The 18092-nt window shown below is 39.1% G+C and overlaps 1 protein-coding gene across 2 annotated transcripts in view; it reads right to left on the reverse strand.

Annotated features, from left to right (window-relative positions):
* The window catches only part of mphosph6 (M-phase phosphoprotein 6), a 55679-nt gene extending 41611 nt beyond the window's left edge, over window positions 1-14068 (reverse strand). The window contains exons 1-3 of one of the 2 annotated variants that reach the window (XM_072279865.1): window positions 13903-14068; window positions 2774-2889; window positions 1395-1507 (exon numbers count right to left, since the gene is read on the reverse strand). In XM_072279865.1, the coding sequence (XP_072135966.1) occupies window positions 1395-1507; window positions 2774-2889; window positions 13903-13960 (287 nt within the window). In that variant the 5' untranslated portion in view covers window positions 13961-14068. The remainder of the gene's footprint in view (window positions 1-1394; window positions 1508-2773; window positions 2890-13902) is intronic. The other variant, XM_072279866.1, reaches the window with a different exon arrangement.
* Window positions 14069-18092: the final 4024 nt, after the last annotated feature.

The following is an 18092-nucleotide window of genomic DNA, read 5'->3' on the forward strand; positions in this document are numbered from 1 at the left end:
AGAGTGAATGGGGATATTAGATTTCTTCTTGAAGTTTTGAGCAAAAACATGCTTTTTTTCTTTATTCACCTGATAATTTTCTCCATGATGCAACACAGAAGAGAATCAGTTTTAGCAATCTGGATTAGAGCATGCGGATGACAAGGCCTGCCCAATGAATTCACGAACAGAAATCACTCTTGCTTCGTAGACAAATCTGAAGTCCAGAATGCAGACTAATAAATGTCTGCTAAGTCCCAATTTTTCAGTAATTCATGGCTCAACTTCTATAGGACTCATAAGCTATCTTTTTAAAAATCTATGAAAACACTTACATTTTCAGCTAGATTTATTCAATACTCGACTCTTCCATTCCTTATTAATATCTTAGTCATTCTTTGTTTTTCAGTTCTGATGTGACGGCATTGGAGAGTGTGCAGAGTGAGAACTGGATGCTGTCTGGGAATTTAATGCTTCACTTAAAAGGAGAAATTGGGCTGGCTGGGCTTGTTTTCCTTGGGAAAGAGGAGGATTTTGATAGATTTATACAAAACTATGACAAGCACAGATGGTAGCAGTGTCTAAGACCAGAGGTCATAACTTAAGGAGTGAAATTAGAAGTTTAGTAGGGATCTGAGGAAGACTCATCCAGAAGTGTGCTTGAGAAGGTGGTAATTACAGAGGAAACAGAAAAGCATTTCAATCACCAAGGCAGAGTAAACTATGTATCAAGTGCTAATATACAAGATTAATTTAGGCAGAACTTGATAGCATGGACATGAAGCCCAATGGCAGGTTTCTATTCTGTATGACTCTTAAGCAGGTGTGCACAGCACAGAGGTTTTAAAATAAACAAGCATACTTTCAGCCACTACATAAAATAAGATTCACGTTTATCTTTAGTTAATCCTATAGAACTGTTAAGGATGGCAAAATAAAATTAAACATAAATGAAACATAAATGAAATAATAAAAATTCTTATTAAATAAAAAATTTAAAAGAGTAATTCAAAAACATTTCTGAATGCTAAATTCAAAAATGTACAACCTAAGCTTGCTTCAATTAACTATTCACTTGCCTAAAATCTTGAAAAATAATACAAAGTTATTTGATAAACTTGTAAACTCTGTTCATCAAATGCACTGAGTGATGCAGCAAGACGTCAAAAAGGATCACATGCAAATAAAGTGTAAGTAGAAGAATGAATATTCAATGGTGCAACAGTTCTACAAAATCTGAAGCCATTGACATCATTTTAAATATATTTGTTTTGCTTTCTAAATCAAGTCTTTGTTAATTTTATTTCAATGCTGTGTTTATTAAAAATTCTGAATCTCAATAACTAACGAGATTTTTCAGGAAGGAAAATGTTAACTGACTGACTAGTTAATCTTCAAAAAGTGTGCTCACTTACTCTTTTTCTTTCAGTTCTGGCAAGTCCAAATACCAGTGCTCATCACTAATTATCTTTTTCTCCTCCTCTTCCAATTGCTGCTTCGTCTCTGTATCCAAACTCCTCTGCATAAACTGAAACAAAACAAAATCAAGTATTATTACGACTTCTTCAAAAGAACCTACTTAAACAAGGCAATAAATTATTGACTTAATCAACCACAGAGTCTCACATATTCCAGTTATGTGGTAATATAACAATGATGAATTTGAAATAAAAGGATAATAAACATAATTAAAATATATAAGGCTATAGTTTCTGAGAACATTACTTAGGCCTTACCTAAATTTCAGATGAATGTTAAAAAAAGTTGCAGACAGGTTGCTCACACAATAGGTAAAGGGAGAAAAGAGCACTATATAATTTCATCACTAACAGTAATTTGCAAACATTAGTAAACATTCATTTCTAGAAGAAAAGTACCTTTAAACCACATAAGTGCCTTTTTATATGTATTTTAAAACACTTCAATCATGTGACTAAAATACTTCAGTAACATGATTGCACTCAAATTACTATCCTTTTAATACAAGTCTCTGGTGCAGTGCAGTTTACCATGGTAACTCAGTGAACTGAGTTTGATTAACGGGCTCCACTTGAGAAGATCGCTTCTCTAAATTCTTAGTCTGGAGTCTTGGAATGGGTGGGCAAATAACAAGGCCCAGAGGGACACAGAAGAAAGAAGAAGAATCTGGAAGTGAACTAGACATTGGATGTGGAAACTGGTTAGGAAACAGTGTTGAGGTCGAGAACTTTAAGTTCCTAGGAGTGAACATCATCGAAAGTCTGTCCTGGTCCAACCTCAGCCCAGAAAGCTCATCAACACATCTACTTCCTCAGGAGGCTAAAGAAATTTGGCATGTCCAATTTCACCCTCACCAATATTTAATGATGCACCAAAGAATGGATGCATCATGGCTGATCTGCCACGACAGCAAGGAACTGCAGAGTGGTGGACATGGTTCATAGTTCAAAGTAAACTTATTACCAATGTACATTTACATCACCATATACAACCCTGAGATTCATTTCTTGTGGGCATTCAGAGTAAGTACAAGAAACAGAATAGAATCAATGAAAGCCCAAACCCAACAGGACAAACAACCAGTGTACAAATTATAACAAAACTGTGTAAATGCAAAAATAGAGAAAAAAAATAATAATAAATAACCAAAAATATCAAGAACATGAAATGAAAAGTCCTTGAAAGTGAATTCATAGGCTGTGGGAACAGTAAAGTGATGGAGTGAGTAAAGTTAACCTCTCTGGTGCAAGAGCCTGATGGTTATGGGGTAATACTGTTCCTGAACCTGGTGGTGTGAGTCCTGAGCCTCCTGTACCTCCTTCCTGATGACAGCAGCGAGAAGAGAGCATGACCTGGATTGTGGGGAGTCCTTGACGATGGATGCTGCTTTAGCGCTCCATGCAGATGTGCTCAATTGTGGGAGGGCTTTCTCTGTAATGAAATGGGTTGTATTCACTATTTATTGTCTACCTGTACTACAATTTCTCTGCAAATATAACACTATATTTTGTTCTCTGACCCAGTCTACTGGTAGTTGAGTTGCAATATTAATCACAGAATCCGTAACACTTTAACACATGGTCACAAATATAATTATTTCTTATATACAAGAAATTAACATTTGTTTATTCTATGTTTTTCCCCATGTCATCTTGGTTAAATTATTGCAGGTCTGCTTTGTAGGACCTTACAAAAGAGCTTTTTGTTTTTCTCTGAAAGAACTGCAATTCTTCAGAAATTATGTTGACATTATTTATTTCTACTAGTGATTTAAATAAAATATCACAACTAAACAGAAGAACAAACTGGCAATTCAAAGATAATGATTCTTTTTCCTCGACCTCCTCAGTCTTTTCCCAAATGGAATTTGAATTAAATCACAGGAAATCTGCAACAAAATCACAGATACCGAAAACAAAACTAAGAAATATGAACTAGTTGACACCAAGTTAAAGACCTCACAGCACAGCATAGAGGAGAAACCAAATCCTTCAGAGACCTAACTAACAATCACCCTATTTTGTTGCTATTTGAGAGATTTGGTCATGCATAAAGTGGTGGTCACTGCACACGCCTATAAAACGGCAAAGAGTACTTTACTATAGTAATTCTTTCCCAGTCAAGTCTTTTGATAGTTCTGAAAACCTAATCAAGGGAATCAAAGTTGGCGGTGAAAACATCAATAATTTCAGACATGAGGATGACACTGTGTTAATTGCAAGTACGGAAGAAGAACTACAAAACTTAATTGATATAGTTGTTAAAGAAAGTGCAAAAATGGGGCTATTTATCAATCGCAAAAAGACAGAATGTATGGTGATATCCAAAAAGAAGGACAATCCTATCTGCAGGCTGAAAATAAACGGGAAAGACATAAAACAACTACAGAACTTTTGCCACCTAGGAAGCTGGGTGATATCAGATGGTAGGTGCGACATGGACATCAAAAGAAGAATAGGGACGGAAAAGACACCTTTACGAGAATGAAGAGTATAATGACAATACTAAACTAGGCATGACAACCCGCCTCAGAGTACTGAAATGTTACGTTTATCCAGTTATGTTATATGGATCAGAATGTTGAACAATATCTAGTAACATAAGGAAACGAGTTGAAGCAGCAGAGATATGATTTTTGAGGAGGATACAAAGAATATGAATGAAATTAATATCTAAAGAGGATGTCATGAACAGAGCAAGCACAAAAAGAGAAATAACGTATGAGATCATGAAAAGGCAACGTAACTTCACTGGACATGTGATTAAGAAAGAGGAGTTAGAATGCATGGTAATTATGGGGAAGATTGAAGGGAAGAAAGCAAGATGAAGACAAAGACAAATGATGATGGAGACAGCAGCCAGAGAACTGGAAATGAATACCAATGAATTGATCCACTTGACCCGAAACAGGAATGTGTGGGCCATGACAGTCAAAGCTCAATCTGGGCATGACACCTGATGATGATGATGATGAAAACCTAAGTTATTTAAAATAAAATACTTCATTTTCCTTCCTTAACAGTCCCATGTTTGTCAAAGTGTAATCCTGTTCAAAAAAATAATACCAACTGATTTTTTTTGGATTAAACCAATGTAATCTCAATCTCTTAACATTTAGATTACCACTTCAGATTTGAAATGATCTTTTCTCTATTCTGCAATGCCTAAAGTAAATTTGTTTTCCCTACTCAGCATATTTTTCAAAAGCATACTTAAAATAGAATATATAATATGAATCAATGAGCCATTACACCATAAAAACTTAATTATATTATGCTCATAATGCCAACTCTGTAATGGTAGGTGATTTTGTTTAAAGTGGTATTAACGGTTGAGGAGTGGGGGAGGGGAATTCTTCATAAATGCAGTTATACTGATATCTTTGATGATTAGGTAAAGTATAAAAAATACAATTTACCTTTTCCTGAACTGTACTTACAATTTTAATCTAACAAAAAATCTGACAGCAAATTTCTTGCGGAAATTTGCAATCACCCACAAAATACAAAAAGCAAGAAATCAGAATCAGATTTAATACCACCGCTATATGTCAGGATATTTGTTGTTTTGCAGCAGCAGTACAATGTAATACACAGCAATAAAAATGATAAATTATAATAAAAAGTACACAAGATCAATTAAATAAGCAATGCAAAAAGGAGGAAAAATGTACTGAGGAAATGGTCGTTGTCCATTCAGACTTCTGATAGTTCCTGAAACATTGAGTGTGTGTCTTCCAGCTCCTGTACCTCCTCGATGGGAAGAGGGCATCTGCTGGGTGAGGGAGGTCTTTAATGACGGGTGTCGCCTTTTGAAGGTGCCCGAGATGCTGGGGAGGCTAGTGCCCATGATTGAGTTGGCTGAGTATACAACTTCCTACAGTTTTTTCCGATCCTGTGCAGTGACTTCTCCATGCCAGACAATGCTCTCCATGGTATATCTGTAGAAAGTTGTGAGTGTCTTTGGTGACTTACCAAACTTCCTTAAATTCCTAATGACATATAGCTGCTGTTGTGCTTTCTTTGTAATTGCATAAATGTGTCAGGCCCAGGATAGATCCTGAGAGATTGTGACACCCAGGTACTTGAAACTGCTCACCCTTTCCACTTTGGATCTCTCACTGAGGACTGGTGTGCATTCCAATGACTTCCCTTCCTGAAGTCCACAAAAAGAATCCTTGGTCTTCCTGATGTTGAGTGCCAAATCTTTGCTCTCAACATGAATGGCAGGGTATGGAGCGCTACAATCCCAGAGCAGGCTGATAGGAGGAGGCAGTTTAAATAGTTCGGCACGGACTAGATGAGCCGAACAGCCTGTTTCTACGCTGTACTTTTCAATGACTCTATGCAACATCATTCAACCAGCTGATCTATCTCACCCCTGTATACCTCGTCACAATGAGAAATTCTTCTAATTTTGCCAAATTTACATCACTCTGACAATACAGCAACTTTGAAATTTCTCAGTGATAGCAGGTCATGTAAAACACAAGGATCTAAATCTTTTGCATGCCATTTTACAATAAAATATTTATTTCAAATCAACTGTTTAATCATGCTACAACTTTCTAGAGTCCTTGAACTGGTAAAATTTTTGTTATTATGCCAGCAGATAATATAAAAATATACAATAAATAATCCCATAGAAGTGCATTGCCTGTATTTCCTTTCCTAAATTAAAGAATACGTAATATTTTATAAAACATATTTTTAAGAATTGGTTCATTTATCTTCAGTGGAATAACACACACAATCATGTAGTTTAGCTCAAGCAGATTAGGAAATAAGTGGAAAAGCTGTAGCTAATACACTAACATATAGGAAGATGACATAAAGTGTGAGATGCAGTGGCACTTTTATCTGCAAACTACAGGCTATGTTTACAATCTTAATAGGTAACAGGCTAATACTTCCAAAAATAGAACTGGAAATGGCAGAAATAGAATAAGTAAAAGATCTTAACATAGTATGATTGGGCTTTCACAGCTAAGCTCCTGAAAAAGTGCTTGCAATATAGCTAAGTTAAATGATACTTGAGTGGTGGGATATATTCACTGAAACTGTTCTCGATTGAAAAGTATCTCCAAAATGCAGAGGTAACAACTATAGACAAAAATTATTGCCATGAAATTATAAAAGAAATTGTCATTTTTTAGTATTAAATAGATTCATTCTATAACAAATCAAAAAATAATTATTTTTCCAAATCTGCTATTTAATCATGCTGCATCTATATGATCAAAAATAAGTGGAATGATAAATTGTATGGCTTTCTGATGCATACCGAGGACTGATGATTCAAATGCAATGAAACACTGATGGTTTTACAATTTTTGCCAAGCAACGTTAGCTTTGAAAATGCCTCATATGTTTAACACAAACTTTAAGACAAATCAATTACTGAGCGACGAAGCAAATGTCACTTTTTAAAGAGTTAGTTTGGTAAGACGTCCACAACGAATGAATATATTGCTTAAAGTAATCAAACATCTATTGGATTCATATTGCTTTGAGTGATCCAGGAGTGACAAATAAAACAAGTAGACAAAATGATAACCATTCCATTGATCAGACTTTCTGTTTTTCCATTCAAATACAGCATACTTTCAACTCCTATAAGTGATTCCAGAAATGAATATTGCAGGACAACAAAAGCTCAGACTGTAGCATAATTTGTACAATTCACTGTCATTTATACTTTGCCAGCAACTTGCCTCCATCATAACCTCCTTTTCTCTTGTTTTCTTGTGTTCATTTTCGGTTCTCAAAGGTGAATAACCATGATTCATCCTTAATGCACAAGATTTTAAACTACAAAATAATTCTCGTCTTTTGATGAAAGTACAAGAATTTGGAATCAAAAGCTCCATTAACAACCTCAATCCTTGAGATTACCCATAGAGGACACTGAATCTACATTAACCAAATGAAATTTCTTATGTTAGAGCAACATAAAATGCAGAGAATACATTAAAATCATGGAAATATAAATTAAATTAACATTTTGATTAAAGGACCACATCCCTAAAAGAGGAAATTGTCAGTTCAGTCCACAGATGCTGATTAACTTGCATTCTATGCCTTTGTTTTTCAAACAATGTTGCACTTGTTTTCCTACTGCTGCATGCAATTAATGTGCTAATTAAGACATCAATGCAGCCAATTCAGTTGCTTTCTTAGACTGGGAAACACCTGCTTCGTCAATACACAACTCAGTGAGAAATGCCAATTGTGCCTGGTAAAGTGTCGGTATTTACTCCTGAGTAATAGCAGGTTTTGGACCCCGTGCACACACGAGATTCCAGAACTTGCTGACCCAACTCTAGCAGCAGTTTCCTGATGGTGCTGTAATGCCGTACTTTCAGGAACTCAGTGGCAAATCACAAATTTGGTAATTTCTTCACCATTTATTCTGGGGAATCTGTGCATTGAACTGTACCAAGTTAAGCATGGCATAAGAGTTACTAAACTATTTATTTTCATTTAAGTTGGTTAGGTATAAGGTGACACTTTTTAAAAACTAATTGTGTTTGGTTAATTGTTCCGAATTACTTCTATTTATCTTCAATTGAATAACACACAAATTATAATTTGATTTATAAGTTTTTAAAATATTGTTAAATTATCTCAATTATCAATAATCTTTAAATGCATCCAGACTATATCCTACAATTCACCTACCGATGGAACCAGTGTACCAATGACGCCATAGCCACAGCACTACACACCGTCCTCACTCATCTGGAGAAGAGGGATGCATACGCTAGAATGCTGTTTCTGGACTACAGTTCAGCATTCAACACAATTCCCTCCAGCCTCAACAGGAAGCTCAGAGACCTTGATCTGCACCCCACCTTGTACAGCTAGCTGGATCCTAGACTTCGTATCAGATAGGTGATAAGGATGGGTTCCCTCACCTCTGCCACTCAACACAGGTAACCCCCCCCGACCCCCACTTGTGCCCTGAGTCCCCTCTTCTACTCCCTTTACACCTATGACTGTGCTGCCACACAGTTTCAACCTGCTGATCAAATTTGTAGATGAGGCGACACTGATCAGCCTTATTTTTAGCAGTGATGAGACAGCCTACAGAGGAGAGGTTAACACCCTGACAGTGTGCCAGGATAACAGCCTCTCTCTCAATGTCCAAAAAACAAAAGAGCTGAGCATGGATTATAGGAGGAGTGGAGACAGGCTTGTCCCAATCAACATCAATGGAACCGCAGTTGAGAGGATAAGTAGTTTCAAGTTCTTCTGTATGTACATCGCTGAAGATCTCAAATGGACTGTACACATCAGCTGTGTGGCAAAAAAAGCACAACATTGTCTCTTCCACCATAGGTGACCGAAGAAGTTTGGCATGAGCCCCCAGGTTCTCAAGACCTTCCACAGGGGCACCATTGCTAGCATCCTGACTGGCTGTATCACTGCCTGGTATGGGAACTGCACCAATCTTGATCGCCAGGCATTGCAGAGAGAGGTATGGACAGCCCAGCGCATCTGTGGATGTGAACTTCCCTCCATTGAGGATATTTACAACAGCAGGTGCGCAAAGAAGACCTGGAAGATCATCAGGGTCACCAGTCATCCCAACCATAAGCTGTTTCCATCATAACAGGCTACGGGACAGCTTCTTTCTACAAGCCATTAGACTTATAAATTCACACGCCTGTACATTGTGATGGTGTCATAACAGTTTTGTACTCCCTCACGTTACGGGATGGATGTAAGATTTAAATAAATTCAACAATTCGACTGCACACGGTACTCATAGTGCAGTCTGATTAATGCATTCAGAAATGTTCAAAGACCTTGTCAGCAGCTTTTTTTTCCTGGCTATTTTATTGCTGATATATATTCCAACCTGTTAATGTGATGGCATTTCTTTGTGCAGCCCCATAATCATCATACAGGATCTTGAGCTTGTCCAAGAGCAAGTTAACACCAGGAATTCCAGAAAAGTTAGGTGCAGTGTTTTTCTGTACTTTAGTAACAAGTACCAATGGTATGCCCACCATTCCCGTCACCCGGTCTCACCTGTTAGCTTTTACTCTTTCCCTTCCCCTGACCTTCTTATTCTAGCTTCTGCCCCCTTCCTTCCAGTCCTGAAGGAGGTTTCAACCTGAAATGTTGACTGTCTGTACCCCTCCATAGATGCTACCTGACTTGTTGAGTTCCTCCAGCATTTTGTGTGAGGTGCCACTGTCAACAAATTCACTTAGCAATTTTTTTTAAAGTGAAGCTCCACTGAGAACTCATATTTTTCTCAAACAAATCTGCTGAAAAGATAGGCCAAATGGCTTTCCAGGTCTGCTCTGCCATTTAAAGTTGAGTTTATTGTGACATGCACCAGTGCATATTTGCACAGGTGCAATGAAAAACCCACTTCCAGCAAAAAGACAAAGAAACAACATTATATTCACAGCAGTCACACGAGAAAACAGACATTAAAACCATATCAGGATCACAGTTGACTTCTACCTCAGCACCATTTTTCAGCATTCTCATCATACCTTTTGATAACTTTAATAATCAGGTGTCTATTTTGAATGAACATAATAACTGAGCTTCCACAGCTCTGAAGGGTAAAGGTTCACCACACTGAGTTAAAGGCATTTTTTAATCAGTCTAATTCTCAAAACTGTGCTCTCTCTAGTTCTCAGCTAGGGAAACATCCAACTAGTGTCCAGCTCATTAAATCTTCTGATTTTTTTTTTGTTTCAATGAGATCTCTCATTTTTCTAAACTCTACAGCAGGGGTTCCAAACCTAGGGTCTACAGACTCCTTGGATAATGGTAGGGGTCCATGGCATAAAATAGTTGGAAAACCCCACTCTAGAGAGTAGTCCCATTCTACTCATATCCACCTCATAGCAGACCCACCAACCCTGGAACCAATTTAATGAATCTTTGCTGTATTCCCTCCCTGGCAAGAAGATTGTTAGGTAAGCAGACCAAAATTGTACAAAATATTGAACCATACACTAGTATATATGGCCTTTTCAATTACTCATATTCTATCAAGCAGTATCCACATAATGAAATCTGCAGTCTATCTGGCTTGCAGTAAAACTATGCCAATAACATTCTTGCCTGGCTCTACCTGATCCCTTTTTAAAGAATTATTCTTTTTGATGTTATTTGGATAAGCCAATAGTTGAGAATTACAGTTCAAACAACCTCCTGGCAATGACTAGTGCAACAAACCATTAGAAGTCTATGCTAAAGGGAGGAATTGCAGTTCAAGGGACTTTTTTTTGTCCATCACTGCACAAGAAAATGGAAGCCTACTAATAAAAATCAAGTCAAACACTGAAGTCATGATGACTTCACTGAAGGCAATTGGCCAACACCTGCTGGAAATTGAGTATAAGACCGTAAGATATAGGAAGAGAATTAGGCCATTTGGCTCATCAAGTCTGCTCCACTACTTCATCATGGCTGATCCAATTTTCCTCTCAGCCCAATCTCCTACCTTCTCCCCGTGTCATTTCATGCCCTGACCAATCAAGAATCTATCAACCTCTACCTTAAATATGTACATAAAGATGTGACTCCACAACTGCCCGTGGCAAAAAATTCCAGATTCACCACTCTCTGGCTAAAGAAATCCCTCATCTCCATTCTAAAAGGATGCACCTCCATTCTGAAGCTGTGTCCCCTGGTCTTGGACTCTCCCATCCTCTACAAATCCATTCTATCAAGGCCTTTCATCATTAGATAGATTTCAATGAGGTCACCCTCATTCTTCTGAATTCTCATGCATAACAGCGGGAGGAGAAGATGGCAGCGCACCGCGCGTGCGCAGCCCTCTGGTGAAAAATGATATCGTATCTGTTAAATAGGGGCTGTGGACAATTCTGATTTGATGGAGAATGGACATAAAAGCACAGAGGAACATCTGAAGAAATTTCTGAAACGCCCATTAGCTGCTGTCATTACTGTGTGGTCGTGAATCTCTCGGAGGGTAGGCCTCAAAATCCCCGGCCTTGCCTGCTTTTGGCGACCGAGAAGAGGTCGAATCGTTCCGACAGAGATGGCGCTCAGTACTCGGTGTTGGAGAGCTGATCAGAGCTCGAAGTTTTCAGATGACGCAGCGTCAGATTGTGGTCGGCATGGCAGGGAGACTTTTTCTTCCTTCTCCCGTCTGCATGAGATGTGGGACGTTTGAGAAACTTTGAACTTTACTGTGCTCATGGACTTCTTCAAGTTATGGTATTGTTACACTGTTTGTAACTATATGTTATAATTATGTGGTTTTGTCAGTTTTTTCAGTCTTGGTTTGTCCTGTGTTTTGTGATATCACACCGGAGGAAATAATGTATCATTTCTTAATGCATGCATTACTAAATGATAATAAAAGAGGACGACCTGTCTTCATAATCATCATCATCAAAGGCCCAGAACCATCAAACGCTCATCATATGACAAGCCATTCAATCCTGGAATCATTTCCGTGAACCTCCTTTGAACTCCCTCCAGTTTCAACACATCCTTTCTAAAACAACGGCTCCAAAACTGCTCAGAGTACTCCAAGTGAGGCCTCACCAGTGCTTTATAAAGTCTCAACATCACACCCTTGCTTTTATAATCTAGTCCTCTTAAAATGAATGCCAACATTGCATTTGCCTTCCTCAACACAGACTCTACTTGCAAACTATCCTGTAGATAATCCTGCACAAGGACTCCCAAGTCCCTTTGCACTTCAGTTTTCTTGTACATCCTCTCCATTAAGAAAATAGTCAACCCTTTCATTTCTTCTACCAATCTGTCCAAATCCTTCTGTAACTTCAGAAAATCTTCAGAACTCCAAAATATTGTCTTCCTTATATAGCAAAAGACTCTAGGGATTTATTCACCTTAATATGTGTACCAAAGGTATTACACTTCCTCCTTCATGGCTCAAACATGTTTTAGAATATCAGCATACCCCTCCCCAAACTTTCTATTCTTTTCCCCAGTGAATACCAATGAGAAGTACTTAATTACGATCCCATTCATATCTCATGGCTCTACACGTAGAACTCCATCTGATATGGCCAAGCTATCTATTTGCTTTTAATATACTAATAAAAAATGTTCTGGAATTCTCAATCCTGCTTGCCAAGGTCATTTCATGTCATCCTTTTGCCTTCCTAGCTTCTTTTCTCTTCTACAGTCCTTCAAATTACTCACTCAAAACATCCTTTATTTCTGATCAAATCTTTAATTTACTCTATTAACCTTACCATCAAAATCTCCTCAATCTTTTGCAGGATACAAACAGCTTCTAACACTTTACCTTACAGAAGAAATACCAGTCAGCTTAATACACTGATAGAAAACGCCAATAATGGGCACAGCTTGCATAATGAAATGGGATTGTGGCTACTTTACAAAAAACTTTTGCAAGTGCCCAGTTGGTAGGACTTGGTGCAAAAGTACCGGTGCTATGCTGGTACATTCCGAGAAGTTCCACTATCCATATTTGACCACAATCAACTTATCCATATAGTCCGGAACTGTAAGAGAAAAAATGTTATGTGCTCTATGGAATTGCAATAATATGTTTTGTTCATTATGCACTTTGATATGCACAGAATAAAGTTTAGATTTGTAAATTACTGCAGATGGAGTAAAAAGAAGAGTGCACACAGCAGGGAATCAACAGTTAACGTTTCAGATAAAAGATCCATCATCAGAACTTGGAAAAAGATATTTTTTTAAAAGTTAGGAAAGGTTGAATAGGTTAGGACTTTATTCCCTGGAGTGTAGAAGAATGAGGGGAGATTTGATAGATGTATATAAAATTATCATGGGTATAGATAGAGTGAATGCAAGCAGGCTTTTTCCACTGAGGCTGGGGGAGAAAAAAAAAGAGAACATGGGTTAAGGGTGAAGGGGGGAAAAGTTTAAAGTGAATATTAGAAGGGGCTTCTTCACACAGAGAGTGGTGGGAGGGTGGAATGAGCTGCCAGATGAAGTGGTAAATGCGGGCTCACTTTTAACATTTAAGAAAAACTTGGACGGGTACATGGATGAGAGGTGCATGGAAGGATATGGTCCAGGTGCAGGTCAGTGGGACGAGGCAGAAAAATGGTTCGGCACAGCCAAGAAGAGCCGAAAGGCCAGTTTCTGTGCTGTAACGTTCTATGTTCACCCACGGTAGAGGTATGGACACGTTCTACTCTTATTTCTAAGAAATGGACAGTTGTGAAAGTTGTTGAAATGTGAAAAAATATTTGATATTACACGCTATTGTATGTAGAGATCATGTTTGCTGTTTAATGAGACAAGGAGCTCAATTCGCTATTCGTTAAGGTGCTCCATGAGTGAGTGCGATTCCCCGTAAGGTCTGAAGCTCCCGGCCGCGGCCCAGTGATGTGCCGAATGTGCGGGGTCCGGGCCTACAGACGCTCAGGTTGTAAACCGGCCTGGCCTCCCGAGCCTTTAGGCAACACCGTACCTTCATTCTCAGCAGGTTCTTTGACAGTTTCATTGTGTTTTCTCTCGCCATTTTTCATAAAAAGTAAGAGAGACTCCGCCGAAGTCAGATGAAACCAATCCGAATTTCACTCTCCTCGGCAACACGCTGGCAACAGGCGCAACCTATCGATTCGCCGAACACTCGAGCGGCAACAGCCGAGCCCGAGACATCGATCGCAGAAGATTAGAGTGCTGGAATGGAAATGGACAGCCCCTCTGAGAGGAGCAACGCAAGTAATCAGAATACCCACTTCCTATCACTTTTAATCCTAAATTCAAAGCGTACTTCCAAAATAAAGTAAATAAAAAATTTAAAGATCTTTTACTTGAAACACACTCGACTCCTCTCCTTGACCATAATAATTTCAACATCCATAGTATATTGCTTTACTTTAAAAAACGTTTTTGCATCTGCTGCGTTAGAGGTTGATTTACTTAATCAAAGAATGTTCGGTCTGCCACGAACCACTGAGTTAGTGCCAACTATCGGTGGTCGAATGAATAATCTCTGTCCAAGATCAGCTATTATCCAACAGCATAAAGGTGCCACAGGAACAGTCCAGTGATGTCTTTGATATCTGATGTCCTAATATGTAGGGCTCCCCTTTTTCCTTTCAAGTGAAGACAATACATGTGTGTGTATATATCTATAAGGATAAAGCCAGGCTTTTTGCCCTTGAGAAGCTGGTGATGAATTCTGAATTGCCGTAAATCTGATGAAGGTACTCCCATTGCCAGGACTGACCATAAGATATAGGAGCAGAGTAGGCTTTTCAGCCCATCGAGTCTGCTCCGCCATTCAATCATGAGCTGATCCAATTCTTCCAGTCCACTCCCCTGCCTTCTCCCCATACCCTTTGATGCCCTGGCTAACCAAGAACCTACCTATCTCTGCCTTAAATACACCCGATGACTGGTAATGACGGATTGAAGAAATAGATAAAGTATTTATCTATACTGGTATTGCATTAGAGGAAAATGTTTTGATATTGAAAAAACAAACCTTAGAGATGTTTAGAGAGCTATGGACCAAATGCAGACAGGTGGGACTAGCAACACAGTCGGTCTGGACAAGTTGGGTTGAAGGACCTGTTTCCATGCTGTATGACTCTTTGATTTAGAATGGTGGACATACTAATAAGACTCAAACACACCACAATAGATTTGGCAATAATTCGGCACTTTTAACATAGAACTAGAATGATATCTTGAGAAGATCTTAGAAATACTTAACCCACTATTTACTTTATCCCAGGGGAGGTTAGTTTCAAAAGTTAGTGATTCATAGTGATGAAGTTCATGATACACAGAAGACTGGGAAATAGACTGCTCGCCTCTGAAAATTTCATAGCAAACCTGGATATGTTTTTTTCAAATTTTCAACAACAATTTGCACTTACTTCGAATGATCTTTCTTCAGTTATAAAAACAGAAGTGGACATGTTTGCACAATGTATAACTCCATCGGCAGCTCCTCAGCAAGTGAGACAATTATGCTTCTGTGCAGCCGAACCAAGGCAACATTCATAGAAACATAGAAACATAGAAAATAGGTGCAGGAGTAGGCCATTCGGCCCTTCGAGCCTGCACCGCCATTTATTATGATCATGGCTGATCATCCAACTCAGAACCCCGCCCCAGCCTTCCCTCCTTACCCCCTGATCCCCGTAGCCACAAGGGCCATAGCTAACTCCCTCTTAAATATAGCCAATGAACTGGCCTCAACTGTTTCCTGTGGCAGAGAATTCCACAGATTCACCACTCTCTGTGTGAAGAAGTTTTTCCTAATCTCGGTCCTAAAAGGCTTCCCCTTTAACCTCAAACTGTGACCCCTCGTTCTGGACTTCCCCAACATCGGGAACAATCTTCCTGCATCTAGCCTGTCCAATCCCTTTAGGATTTTATACGTTTCAATCAGATTCCCCCTCAATCTTCTAAATTCCAACGAGTACAAGCATAGTTCATCCAGTCTTTCTTCATATGAAAGTCCTGCCATTCCAGGAATCAACCTGGTGAACCTTCTTTGTACTCCCTCTATGGCAAGGATGTCTTTCCTCAGATTAGGGGACCAAAACTGCACACAATACTCCAGGTGTGGTCTCACCAAGGCCTTGTACAACTGCAGTAGTACCTCCCTGCTCCTGTACTCGAATCCTCTCGCTATAAATGCCAGAATACCATTCGCCTTTTTCACCGTCTGCTGTACCTGCATGCCCACTTTCAATGACTGGTGTATAATGACACCCAGGTCTCATTGCACCTCCCCTTTTCCTAATTGGCCACCATTCAGATAATAATCTGTTTTCCTATTTTTGCCACCAAAGTGGATAACTTCACATTTATCCACATTAAATTGCATCTGCCATGAATTTACACACTCACCCAACCTATCCAAGTCACTCTGCATCCTCTTAGCATCCTCCTCACAGCTAACACTGCCACCCAGCTTCGTGTCATCCGCAAACTTGGAGATGCTGCATTTAATTCCCTCATCCAAGTCATTAATATATATTGTAAACAACTGGGGTCCCAGCACTGAGCCTTGCGGTACCCCACTAGTCACCGCCTGCCATTCTGAAAAGGTCCCGTTTATTCCCACTCTTTGCTTCCTGTCTGCTAACCAATTCTCCATCCACATCAATACCTTACCCTCAATACCGTATGCTTTAAGTTTGCACACTAATCTCCTGTGTGGGACCTTGTCAAAAGCCTTTTGAAAATCCAAATATACCACATCCACTGGTTCTCCCCTATCCACTCTACTAGTTACATCCTCAAAAAATTCTATGAGATTCGTCAGACATGATTTTCCTTTCACAAATCCATGCTGACTTTGTCCGATGATTTCACCGCTTTCCAAATGTGCTGTTATCACATCTTTGATAACTGACTCCAGCAGTTTCCCCACCACCGACGTTAGGCTAACCGGTCTATAATTCCCCGGTTTCTCTCTCCCTCCTTTTTTAAAAAGTGGGGTTACATTAGCCACCCTCCAATCCTCAGGAACTATTCCAGAATCTAACGAGTTTTGAAAAATTATCACTAATGCATCCACTATTTCTTGGGCTACTTCCTTAAGCACTCTAGGATGCAGACCACCTGGCCCTGGGGATTTATCTGCCTTCAATCCCTTCAATTTACCTAACACCACTTCCCTACTAACATGTATTTCGCTCAGTTCCTCCATCTCACTGGACCCTCTGTCCCCTACTATTTCTGGAAGATTATTTATGTCCTCCTGAGTGAAGACAGAACCAAAGTAATTATTCAATTGGTCTGCCATGTCCTTGCTCCCCATAATCAATTCACCTGTTTCTGTCTGTAGGGGACCTACATTTGTCTTTACCAGTCTTTTCCTTTTTACATATCTATAAAAGCCTTTACAGTCAGTTTTTATGTTCCCTGCCAGTTTTCTCTCATAATCTTTTTTCCCCTTCCTAATTAAGCCCTTCGTCCTCCTCTGCTGAACTCTGAATTTCTCCCAGTCCTCAGGTGAGCCACTTTTTCTGGCTAATTTGTATGCTTCTTCTTTGGAATTGATACTATTCCTAATTTCTCTTGTCAGCCACGGGTGCACTATCTTCCTTGATTTATTCTTTTGCCAAAATGGGATGAACAATTGTTGTAGTTCATCCATGCAACCTTTAAATGCTTGCCATTGCATATCCACTGTCAATCCTTTAAGTGTCATTTGCCAGTCTATCTTAGCTAATTCACGTCTCATACCTTCAAAGTTACCCCTCTTTAAGTTCAGAACCTTTGTTTCCGAATTAACTATGTCACTCTCCGTCTTAATGAAGAATTCCACCATATTATGGTCACTCTTACCCAAGGGGCCTCTCACGACAAGATTACTAATTAACCCTTCCTCATTGCTCAAAACCCAGTCCAGAATAGCCTGCTCTCTAGTTGGTTCCTCGACATGTTGGTTCAAAAAACCATCCCGCATACATTCCAAGAAATCCTCTTCCTCAGCACCTTTACCAATTTGGTTCACCCAATCTACATGTAGATTGAAGTCACCCATTATAACTGCTGTTCCTTTATTGCACACATTTCTAATTTCCTGGTTAATACATCTCTGACCTCACTACTACTGTTAGGTGGCCTGTACACAACTCCCACCAGCGTCTTCTGCCCCTTAGTGTTACGCAGCTCTACCCATATCGA

The sequence above is a fragment of the Mobula birostris genome, chromosome 15 (genome assembly GCF_030028105.1).
Source record: "Mobula birostris isolate sMobBir1 chromosome 15, sMobBir1.hap1, whole genome shotgun sequence".
NCBI lineage: Eukaryota > Metazoa > Chordata > Chondrichthyes > Myliobatiformes > Myliobatidae > Mobula > Mobula birostris.